Source organism: Mugil cephalus, chromosome 3, assembly GCF_022458985.1.
Source record: "Mugil cephalus isolate CIBA_MC_2020 chromosome 3, CIBA_Mcephalus_1.1, whole genome shotgun sequence".
Lineage (NCBI taxonomy): Eukaryota > Metazoa > Chordata > Actinopteri > Mugiliformes > Mugilidae > Mugil > Mugil cephalus.
The window spans coordinates 26,608,115-26,620,491 of NC_061772.1; the positions used below are offsets into that span (position 1 = coordinate 26,608,115).

The 12,377-nt window shown below is 43.3% G+C and overlaps 1 protein-coding gene across 2 annotated transcripts; it reads right to left on the reverse strand.

Annotated features, from left to right (window-relative positions):
• Positions 1–5,589: 5,589 nt before the first annotated feature.
• On the reverse strand, positions 5,590–11,511 carry slc5a7a (solute carrier family 5 member 7a). Of its 2 annotated transcripts, none has more exons than XM_047580797.1 (9): positions 11,256–11,511; positions 10,193–10,421; positions 9,846–9,959; positions 9,419–9,574; positions 9,164–9,312; positions 8,267–8,410; positions 7,601–7,754; positions 6,829–7,046; positions 5,590–6,731 (listed from the first exon to the last, which is right to left on the reverse strand). In XM_047580797.1, exons 2-9 carry the CDS (start codon positions 10,374–10,376, stop codon positions 6,057–6,059), a joined length of 1,794 nt encoding a protein of 597 aa, XP_047436753.1. In that variant the 5' UTR covers positions 10,377–10,421; positions 11,256–11,511; the 3' UTR covers positions 5,590–6,056. The 2 variants fall into 2 exon arrangements, with proteins under 2 accessions (XP_047436753.1, XP_047436752.1); XM_047580796.1 differs by having other exon boundaries at positions 10,193–10,418; positions 11,256–11,510.
• Positions 11,512–12,377: the final 866 nt, after the last annotated feature.

Genomic DNA, 12,377 nt, shown 5'->3' on the forward strand with positions numbered 1-12,377 from the left:
ATCAGCTCTAATGGATCCTCTGGCTCAGACTCAGCCAGGCCACCGATTGTGATACTAAACACACTCAAATACACACACACACACACACAAAAAAAAAAGCACACACACTCATGTAGGACAGGGTGGGGCCGGGGACCGATATGAGTCGTGATGAGCTAAGAGGCAGGATGACCCCTCCTAACATCTTCTTCCCGTCTTTGTCCTTCGTTTCTTCTCTTTTGCTTCATCACGTCTGTGCCTCTGTGCTGCAGTCAGTTTAACCAAATGTTACAGAAAATAATTATTATGTCTAGATTTGCACTTTGTAACATTCAATAAGACAATGTGATGGCCTTCAAATAAAATAAATTAAATTAATGACATTATATCACCTAAAAACAACATATTCATCTGAAGTGTTTCATCCTTCGGTCTGTGACATCTTTGCGTCAACCCACTCCCCACCACCATCCTCACCACATCCCTGTGTGTGTGTGTGTGTGTGTGTGTGTGTGTGTGTGTGAAGGGTTCACATGGGCCCTATCCACCCTTTCTTCTGCATCTTCATTCAGAGAATGAACAGGTCCCCCGGGGCTAATGTGGGCTTTTATATGCGTGCATGTGGTCTCTACATTACACTCTCCACTGACTTTCTATGGGATGAAAAAAAAAATGACAGTCCATCCAGCGTGGCCCCTTCCTTCCTGTCCTTAGAAATGAGATGAGCTGCGGGGGACATGTTGTAGAACGGAGCACACTGCACATGAGACATTATTGTATTACGTTGACTCTAAATTTCATTACCAGACCTCCTTTAACCAAAATGTCGTTCTCTTAAACGTAGCCATCAAATCTTAGCCAACAAATCGGTAAGTTTATCAGAGCATCACGTTTAATTTGTTTACAGTTGAATCTAAAGCAATAAAAGCACTGAAAATCTGGACAATACAGTCTAAAGCCTACATTTATATTGCCCATAAATGATTGTTAATTTTAATCTTTGGCCATATCTATTAATTTTCTCTGTAATGGACATGGATACGGGCAACGCTGGCACTTAAGATGCCACACATTTATTATTTCAATCACTTTGCCCGAACATAATGAGTGCACTGATATATTGGCATGTAAATATGGGTGGCATGTCTCCACTTTCTTGCATTTGCCAAACTGAGGCTATTTTCCCGGGCATATGGGCGGCGCCATCTTGCAACTCTGTAGCCAGAGTAGGCACAGTACGGTCCAACCCTAACCCTAATACTAACCCTAACGAAACCTACACAAAACAAATGACACATGCATCAACATTATAATCACTACCTAAAATGAAATCTGAAATTTGACATGTATTTTAGTGTTTCAGTTTGGCCCAAGTCCTGTCCACTAACATGGACCTATGCTGCAGTCAGTCACCAAGGGGAGCTCTACTTGATTTGGCTTCACTCCTGAGTGAAATATTCTAATTTGTGCTGCATTTATTCTGTCATCTGAACATCTGGTTTTCCGATCATACGTAAAATAGAGCGACTTATGTGACCTTGAAAGAAAATTTCAGGGAATTCGACAAAAATGTAAACAGAATTAGCAGTTCTACCGGTGTTGCACTGATACAGCTTTTGCATATGCAATTGAATTTAAAGCGCAAGAGCTTTTCATCCTCAGTCTGTACACGCTGCCCGTCACGCACTGGAATAATTTAATTTTCATTGATCCGCGGAATGCTGATGGTTCTCCACCACAAAAAATAAATAAATAAATAAATAAAAAACAGGATCTGAATGACTCTTATATGGCTGTAATATTTATAGTAGTGAAGCTGATTCATGGCTCCGACTCATTAACAATTAGTAGGTTTGCTGAGTGCAGAGCGTCAGCCTCATTCCTGCGGTGAGCTCTCCAGACGGTCTACCTGTGGCCGACCCGAGTGGAGCAAAGCTGGTTCTATAATTAGGTTCTCCTGGCTGATTCGATTAGAGCAGCGGCCGCGTTCATTTTGCTCTAGATGCTCCTCAGCTGCTTGGAGAGACTAATGGAGGAGATGGAGAGATATATGGGAAACAATTAGACGTGACATTATCGTGTGGTGTGTGTCTTTGTGCCACAGACTAAAAGCGCAGCGCCGATCTTTTTTCGTCCCATTCATACACTGCACACTTGCTTATACACTATCACGTATCAGACCTGCGTCACTACTTTTTCTTGTACCGTTTTGCCATGTTTCAATTAGCTGCCTTGCAATTACATTACAGGAGACATTACTTAAGAAGGACATAAATAGTAGCCCCCCACCGTGATGGCGGCGCCTCAGCATCTGATGAGATACGAGCTGTCTTGTGTCACATCATCTGGAGAGGGAGTGCGGAAAACATCTCTTTCTCTGTGCAGTGTCTCACATTTTTTCCCATTCTGGATTCACAGGACGACATTTTTTAAGCCGCCCTCCTCTCAGATAAATGTGCTTTTGCATGTTGCATGTGTGGCACTAACTTTGCAGAGTGACGCACGTGACATGTCTAAGTTTTATTGGAAATCAATAAGAAATATCAATGGTGCTTTCTAGTCTGCGATTCAGTTTTTCCACTTAGAGATATTGCTGGCAGATTGGTGTCTGGGGGCAGTAGGCGTTTCAATCATGAATTACGCAATTCTTTGCGAAATTTCAAGTATTTTAGTCTCGCAATTTGTGAGAAACGACCTTAAACTGAATCAAAACAGTTAAGAGATTTATTTAGTGTTGATTCAGATGATCCTGCCTGTTTCTTACTGTCAACTTTGTGTCAAAAATTGATTACTACTTGCTTTGTCATCTGTTAATATACTGATCCTACCAGGACTTAAATTTATTCTTCTTTGGATGGCGATGCAGTGCATTTAAACATCATTTAAACATTTCCACCAACCAGATTGATACCTGGACAGTCAGCCCGACTGCAGCTCATCAGATGTCTTATCTGAGCACGCCGTCTGCCCTCGATGATCTCATCTCCCCCCGCGTCCAGGAGAGGGACCTCGATTCCCAGAATTCCTTGTTTATCTCCGCGAAGGGTGGTCTGGGAAAAGAAGCTCAGGAAGAAATTAGAAGAGACAGCTGAGACAGATAAAGCGTAGCGAGGGAAGGAGGTCCGGTTTCACGTTTTTAAACATCCTGTCCGACGACGGACCCCTTAAGCTATTTTTGAAGTTTCCATCTTGGGGGGTGGGGACAATGTTGGGCCCCATGAATAAGAGACACTTGGGAGAATTTTGGACGATAAGTCACGTTGTCCCCATCACCAGGCCAGACTGAGCTATTACAAAAGCGCCTTGTAACAATGAGTCAGTGACAATTCTAATAATCGTGTGGATAAATTATGGTCCATGAAGATTACAAACCTGTGACAGGTTGTGTTTTAGCAGCGGATACATCAAGGTCCGGATACAGTGACCTTCACAGAAGAAAATGTCTTCTTTTGAGATCTAAGTAGAAACTTCAATAGTGCTTCCTTTAGACCGGTGGTTCCCAACCTTTTTTCCTTGGAGCCCCCCACTTGTATCTAAGAAAAGCGAAAAGCGACAAATAGATGCAACATTGGAGCTTTTGGAGTATCATGCAGGGGGGTGCATATAGATGAGCTTCACTGGAAAGGAAAGAAAGAAACAAACAAAAAAAGTCTTGATTGGTGATTGGTCAGCTCTCACAAATTACAAAATCCATCAACGACGCCTTCAAAGACATCTTAGGACGTTCTAAAAATATCTACGCGTGCGTATGAATGAATAAGTGCGTTCTGGTTCACATCCAAATGTTCTCAAGACGAAGAGAGTCTTCTGAAACGTAACCATCCCCCCCCTCAACGACCCCCCTCCCTAAATAAATGGATTGACTTTTGGACGAGCGACGCTTTTGTTTCATAATTGTTAATTATCATGAGTGCTCTCTGAGGTACTTTCTATGAATGAAGATGGCTCTCACTCCCCCCTCCCACCTCCTCCCCACCCACCCGCCGTTCTCTTTATGGGATTGGTCTTAGTTTTCAAGGACGACGGGGAAGGACGGAGGGAGGAGGTGCAGTGGATGGGTGGGGCACATGCGTCATTCCTGCGCATCAGGGGCCGGTGAATTTTATGGCTAAAGGCGCCAGTAAGCTACACCCACTTCTAAATCCCCTCACCGAAAGTCTCTATCTTCCCCACGTGACCACCAGCAAAAAAAAAAACCCACCCACCCGTGTGGCTCCTCCCCGAGTCGCAAGACGAGACAGAGCACAGCACTTAAAGTAATGTAAATAACCAGAGAGGAGAAGGGGCTATTTTAAGACGCCGTCTTTCACTGTGGACAAGGAGCGGGGACAAAGATGCAAGCCAAGCGATTGTAATTTCAGTCACGTTTTCCGGACATGTTCGCTTTCGCGGGCCTCCGTCAAGCTAGCTGAAGGGCCTGAGAGACAAGGAGGAGCTTGCACAAGCAAAAATCAGATATGAGCTCTTTTCTAATGGAAAAGTAGAACATGTTTTAAAATAGCAGGAATCTACTGAGTCCAAGCCATTTTTAAAAAAAAAAAAATTACACACACTACGGAAATATTATTCCAAAAAGATTGGAAGTAAATGGTTGCAAAATATTTCCTTCTTTTGTTAATAGTTAATTTTACTTGTGCAGGGCTCAAAATTTAGAAATTTAAAGGTAATTTTGTGCATTTTACATTCTTCTAAACGAGGAATAAAGTGAAATACCAATTATATCTCCTTACAAACGTAGGATTTATATTTTCTCCTGAATCATTTTGTTTTTTATTCTTGTTTCATATTTTCTGTGACATCAAAAATAAATAAACATTTAAACAGCAGTTTTTTTCCCATTGTGATTTTTTTTTCAACCAGCATTATTTGTTACCTACTTCATATCTCTCTCTCTCTCTTTCTCTCTCTATACATATATATTCTTTTTTTTTAATCCTCATATTTACAGTATACAAACATACACATCACAGAGAAAATAATCTGTACACTGCCGCCGACGACAAACAACAGATTTCAGGACCAGCAGCTTTCTGCAACAGGCTGGTCTGAGTTTGCAAATCACAAAAAAAACAAAAAAAAAAAACAAATGTAGCAGTAGAAGTACACTATATGATATAATCAGATCTTTTCGTAGAGGTTACATTCATATTCAAGTCTCTGTTCGCTGCAGCTCTGACTCTCTTCCCTCTTGGGTCAGAACTGTAGAAATAAAAGCGTCTCTTTTCCGTGAGCTTCGTTTAAGGCAGTTGAATACAAGGGAAATTAAAAACACTAATTCACATTGATTTTTTTTTCTTTTTTTCATTTAAAACTGCACCTACATCTGACATTAAAGAGAATATCGGCTAATGCTTTGAGTCGACTACCATCGCTACTGCTTGTATATGTTCTACTCGGCGTGATACGTGTGTCGTATCGTTCTTGTTTTGCTGTCAGTATCAGTTATGATGGATAATAAACGTGAGGCGTGGTTACTCGGCTACTCAGCTCTATTTTAATGTGTAAACTATAAAGAAAAAACTCAGTCATTTCAGTGTTGCTGTGAATTTAGTCGCTTAACTCATAAAGTGTAATGTTTTCCATCATGCGCTACAAATGTAGTACCTTTGCTTCCGGCGCTGTACAGATGTTTAAGTGAGTGTGTGTGATATTGCTTTTGTCTAATATACAGTTCTTTTAAATGTTTGTTGTGCTGTCAGTCACTTCTTATCTGTTCTCATTGAATATTTCTGCATATATCGGCATTTTCACCAGAAATGTACTTAATCAAATGTGAACATAGTTTACTTTAAGTGTATCTAAACCAGTTCTAAAAAGGATGAATACACAACTATATAGTACTATGAGTGGATGTGTGTGTGTGTGTGTGTGTGTGTGTGTGTGTGTTTGCTTTACTTCACAGAAAGCAGCTTCATGTCTGGACAATCAGCAAGCTGCTACACTACATATCCTGACACGTGGCTGTTATCCAGTCGAGCGGGACGTCGTGTTTTGTAGTCCCGAGGGGGGGAAGTTTTCTTGCTGTCTCTTATTCTTTTTTCATATATATATATATATAATCACATCCTGGGTGCGTGTCATTCTTCGTCGTGGCGCGAGGAGTCGGGGCTGGACTCCTCCTCCTCCTCCTCCACCGTCTCCGTCGGCAGCGTGTCGCGGCGCGTGAAGGCGGCCGCCAGGGTCACGCTCAGCCGCGGCTTGACGGGCGCCATCTCCGACAGCCCGATGTTGTTGCCGCGCGTCACGAGCGTCGTCTTGTCCATGATCTCCCCGCTGTGCTTGGACACCACCGCGTCGAGAAAGTCGTATTTGTGCGAAATCCTGCCGCTCTCGAACAGGTACTTGGCCAGGTACGAGACGGCGACGTTGCCCAGGAAGGACGCCAGCATGGAGACGGTCTTGAAGGGGAACTTCTGCACGACCACGTCCTCCATTTCTCCGGTTATGTGGTGCTTCCTCTGCTCGGTGGTCCAGCCAGGGTAGTATATGAAAGGCGGCAGCTGCAGGTAGGGTTCGCCTCCGCCTATGCGCAGCAACATGCCGAACAGGTACCCGGCCACGGAGCCATATGTGTTGGTGCCCTTAACAAAGAGCACGCTGAGCAGCTGGGGGAAGATGATGACGTAAACCAGATCTGAGCTCAGGTACCAGAGGCCGTACACTGTGCCGGTCACCAGCGCCATCAAGGTGGCAAGGCCGCCGAACACGAAGATGGTGATACGCATCACCCACACGATCTCGCGGTCAGACGCCTAAAGCGGAGGGAAAGACGATAAGTAGAGCGTGCAGAGACGAGCAGAAACGCTCATGAACGCTGAGGCCCGAGCAGAAACAGACACGCGTACTCACCGTCTGTCTGAAGGCGAGCTGGTAGATGTTCCTCGCGAACATGGAGCTCGCCGAAAGGATGGACGAGTCCGCGGAGGACATGACGGCCGCAGACACAGCGCCCAGGCCAAAGAAGGAGACGAACGGCGGGCACAGGTGCTGGAGCACGATGGGTAGAATCATATCAGCCTCATCCTTGTCTTTAGGGGGGATGCTGCCATAGGACGTCTGGTTCCAGTCTGAGCAAGGGGGGAAAAAATTAGCCCAGTGTTTACTCAAGACATGGCAAGTTTAAAGGAAAATGTTTGCACTGGACCAGTCAATTTATTTCGTGGTTCTCTACAGTTTTGCCTCATTACATCTGCAAAATGATTCACAACAAGACAACAAGAGTAAAGAAAGTCCAAGTCTAACTAATAAAATGTGACTGTTTGCAATGATAAGTCATGAAATCTGTATTTGGAAATGTTAGTTTATATCTGAGCCCGGGACAAAACAGAGGTCTGTATTCACTTGCTCCCTTAGGAATTCGAAGCCCAAAAATCTGGAGATCAAGCCACTAATTTGGTCCCTCGCCTCCCTCTAATGTAATATTTACACAAGCAGCACGGTTATTAAACGGATTGCTGCTTCATTATGGATGAGGTGAACCAGCTGCTATTTACCAGGCTCTCTCAGATCTAAGGGCAACATGGACCCACCCGGAGCCGTCCCTCCCCACACACACACACAAGCAAACACACACACTCGACACCCCCCACGCGTAGATGCGCATATGGAAGCACACGCCGACCTGTGGAGGCCCCGATGGCCCCGATGAGGACGGAGGGCACGGCCATGACGAGGCACCCGAAGGCGGCCAGGAAAGAGAGGACCTGGGCGTAGGTAGCGGAGGAGGCTGACAGGACTCTCTGGAAATACACCTGCCAGGGTATGCCTCCCAGCATCTGTAGCACAGATACATCCCTGTGATCAATAACACGACTCAAACCCAAAATCATCTTTTTCAATAAGGAAAACCCCATTATCAAACTTTTTAAAAAGGAAAAAACTAAGAAACCGAGAAAAGTAAAAGACAAATAATGGTCACAGACTCTTTGGCATATGGTAGAACTCGGAGATTTGACGAAGAGCTACAATCAGGGTGTTGCAGCAGATGTCCATGAGCAGATGATTAATTTAATCAAATGAGTTTATGACATTTTATTGTTGCAATTCCACTATCGCCAATTTATAAGATTAATCAATTTATAGTGTCCAGGTACATAAGCAACATCCTAGTATAATTATAAATCTGATCTCATGGTTACTGGTGAGTTTTCTACCTCCGAAAGCAATGAACTAATCTCTCATCAGGATGACACTGAGTTGACTTCACATGATAAGCTTTGAAGCTGTTTCCAGTTTGAGAATGTTTAGTGATTAAGTGTATGAAACAAACTGCTTGTGGTCGTCGTACCAGGAGGCAGAAGTTGTCGATCCAGACCCAGGTGTCGCTCCTGTTGATGCTGCCCCTCCAGGGCGACTGGTAAACCTGCTTCACCGCAGTAACGGTGATGTCGGACACGGCAGGGTTGGTCAACGCAAAGGGGACGCTGATCCACTACGGTCAGCAAAACACAGGACACAGTTAATAAATATATATACAGTATAATGTTTCTAAATACACCACACACAAACATAATTCTTAGAAATACAGGCATAACATTATGACCACCTTCCTAACACTGTGTAGGTCTCCTTTGCTCCTCATCAGAGAATGGACATGGTCCTTCTGAGGGCGTCCTGTGGTGTCTGGCAACACAATATTGTTAGTGGGGGGGTTTGTGGGACCTATGGATTGAGGGGAGGGGCTTCTTCAAGTGCATCCCACAGATGGAACCAGTGAATTTGTAGGCCAGGTCAACACCTTGTGTTGTTTTTCATGTCTTTTTTGAGATGTTCCTAAACCATTTTGGTCAGGTTTGCATCCTGCTGGGGTTGTCTTCTCCTGCCTGGTCTGGTTTAGGTGTGTGCTACATGTCTAACTAACCACACATGAATGAACACCAGAACCAAAAGTTTCCCAGCAGAACATTGTATTGTCATAAGATGGTCAAGGTTTTTCACTTCTCCTGTCAGTGGTCATAATTTTATGCCTAATTGGTGTAAATTAGCATTAGCATATAATACTAAATGAATACAATTAAGCATAATGAGAAAAATAATACAAATAGCTGTTTCACAATCCAACCACATTTATTTGTAATATTTTGTAGATTAGTTTCACAGAAAAATGTAGTTTATTTTGATTTTACTGTATTTTTCTTCATTATACTTTCAGTAATTTGGGATATGTTGAGACACATGAACCTACCAGACCGACAAAGATGCAAAACAGCTGCACGACGTCAGTGTAGGCCACAGAGTAAAGTCCTCCAACCAGGGTGTAAAAGATTGCGATGAGGGCGGAGATGACCACAGACATTTTAATGTTGATGTCCACGATGACGCTCAGAGTAGCACCTAAGGTCACCAACAGAGGGGCAGGTGAAAGGGTGTCCGCGTGCGGCTCCATAAACTAACGGCAAACCAGGCCTCTGCACCGCAGCGAGTAGAAAACTAAACTCACCCAGAGCGGATAAGATGGCAGCGGACCAGAAGATCTCACCCATGAGCGCGGGTATGAAGAGGAGGCCGCCCATACGTTTGCCATACAGCTGCTGGAAGGGGTCCAGCATGGTGACGTAACCTCGTGAGCGCATGGGCTTGGCAAAAAATAGACCACCTGGGACAAAGGGCGGACGGAAGCATGACACACAGACTGAGAATTGAGGCGGCCACCATTTTGAGCCACTGGACAAAATTAAAAGAAACGTGGAAAAAAAAAAGAGGCTGATACTTTTCCTGTGCAGAGGGATGAGGATAATTTCAGCCACATATCTGTGCACTTGGTGTAATGAGATGGTTTTGTTGCAGTGTAAAGAAACACTTTGTACAATCACTGTGTGCTCACAATGCTCACAAGTCATGTAAAATCTGCATGTAGCACCACTCACCCACAACCAGACTCAGTGCATATCCGAAGGGGGCTTGAGCCCAAGCCAAGCCATAGGCTGGAAGATACACATATTCAGCTGTGCCATTGATGTACCCTCCTCCAACCCAGGTGGCTGGAAGTCACACACACACACACACATATATAAATATACACAAATAATTTTAAAATTTATTAGGATGTTACAATCTGATAAACTGTTTCTTCCATATCAGAATTATGACATCACTACATTTCCTGACTTTTCAGCCACAAAAGTAGAAAACTAACTTAATAAATGACCTCAAACTGCTGTTGCGAATTAGTTCTGGAATATGAGAAATATTAAGAATAAAACACAAACTTCACCTGTCATCGTGAATCCACCGACAAATAAACCAATGTCTCTTCCTCCGACCATGATGGTCTCGCTGCGGTCGGTGCCCTCCGCCTCCCCGGAGTGCTTGTTCTTCCATGCCGCCCAGATGCCGACGAAAAGGATCAGCAAATAGAAGAAAGCGATAGCCACAAGCCCCTCTACGTGGATGGTCATAATCGCAGAGGTCTCCCGCTAGGAACGGGACGGCGTGAAGACCTGCTTGGGCGCACGGAGGAAGAGGATCAGACATAGAGTTAAAAAAAAAGAAAAGAAAAATGCGTTACGGGATTTAACTTTCTGCTTTAGGACAAATGGAGTGATTTTAAGTTATGGGATTCAGCATGCTGGACTATCCTGCTGCTGTGAAATAAATGTACAAGCAGGACAAGTCATTAATTGTCAGCTGATAGCGTGATAATTAAACCCACTACAAAAAGAAAATGTAACATTAGAACAGCGCGATAGAAATACTTTGTTCTGCTAGTCCAGAATACAGATTGCTCTTTTGGATGTATTTAACAGACATCAGAGATAATCATTAGACCTGCACTATTCTTTAAAAATATGTCTTTCAACATAGAACCGTTTAAATTGTGGCAGAACGAATCCAAATTATCGTAAAAATATTATTTAAGATTATTAACATATTGATTCCGAGTCATAAAAAAACACTTAAAATTGCTCTGTTTGTGAGAAATAAAATTCCTGGAAATAAAAAACAACAACAATAAGAAAACACAAATAATCCAAATCACTCTGTCTGAATTAGTTTTAAATAATAAAAGCTAGTCTCCAGTCCCAAAAATGTATTTTATGTTTCATCATGATCGGTCTCCTTCGTCTCTGGTCGTCTCCGTCTCTAAGGATGCGTGCGCGTAAAATCCAAATTACGCACAGGATTCAGGATTCTGACACATCAAAAATTATATCGTAAAAACAAAAGAGTATTTTGATATTGTAAAAATAAATAACATCCTCTAAATTTTTGGTCTAAACACGGTCTAAAACATTTGTAAAGGCTTGGGAAAAAAAAAACACAACAAGAAAACTTACCTCAAATACTTCTATAGTCATGTGCTGGGGCACATGAGGAAAACTGAGAATTAAGAGTTAGAGGGATTATGAAGATCCTTGTCCTCCTTTTACCCACCGAGGAAGAGTCAAATAAAACCTCAGTGGGGGGCGACTTACTCAAGCTAATAAGGGGGCAGGTACCGTCAGAGGACTGAGACGCGCGTCACAGAGACCAAACGTCCCCCATAATGAGCACCTTGCATGGAGACACGTCACTGTGCACTGGCCGCTCTGACTGGACGAGGATGAGTGAGATTTCCTAACTCAATAACGTAAATGCCCTGACAGGAATTTTAATATCGATGCACTTTTACGCACTGATCAATAAATCGTGGATGGAGTTTTATTCTTCCTATGGTTCCTGCTCGTCCAAACTCAGCGCGTAACAGCTGCGCAAAACCGCGTCATGTGGCCTTTTATCCTCGGCCACGATTTCCACTGTCAGCTTTTTATCTACAACCACAATTTATTTTGATCCACACAATAAGCTTTGCCATCATAAAAGCGTAAAATACATCCCATCTCATCTCATCTTCCGTGCCGCTTAATCCTGCGCGTAAAATACATTTAAACAATAAACGTAAATTGAAATTTAGACTTTTCGTAGAGAAGGGGTCCGCTCTTCCTCCTTCTCAGAGGCCTAAGGAATTGTCAGCCTATAATATTCTCCACCTTTAGGCAATTAGAGCTCATTTAAATGTGTCTTCCACTTCCTCTTCGAGATATATATCAATGAGTCGTGTCTGTTTAATGACCTCCTCAGCCTGAAGTCGTTTAATCTGGACTGCTCTTGTCAAAACTGACAGGCCTCCAATTAGGATGGATCCCGAAGAGCCGCGCAGAGATTTAATGATACAGTCGGACTTTCAAACTCTCACATACATAGGAAAGGTGTAATTCGCAAACACTGCAATGGAGACGTTATTTGCTGAAGTGGGCTGAGGGGGTTAACTCATCAAAGAGAAAGGTTGAAAATATATATTTTTTTTAGTTAGTGATCCTGCACAGCGCCCCCTTCTGGCAAGCCGACAGAAGCGTTTCAGCACCATGGACAGAGGCAAACCTACTACATTAGTGTAATTTATCTAGATAAAGGTTTTA

What these genes read in the sequence shown, in the direction of transcription:
- slc5a7a (XM_047580797.1), bottom strand. Translation starts at nt 10,376, where the DNA reads ATGACCATCCACGTAGAGGGGCTTGTGGCTATCGCTTTCTTCTATTTG. An exon ending in TTTGCATCTTTGTCGGTCTG is followed by an intron (nt 8,411 to 9,163) that starts GTAGGTTCATGT and finishes TGCTGACCGTAG; the next exon opens with TGGATCAGCGTCCCCTTTGC. An exon ending in GGCCATCGGGGCCTCCACAG is followed by an intron (nt 7,047 to 7,600) that starts GTCGGCGTGTGC and finishes CCCCTTGCTCAG; the next exon opens with ACTGGAACCAGACGTCCTAT.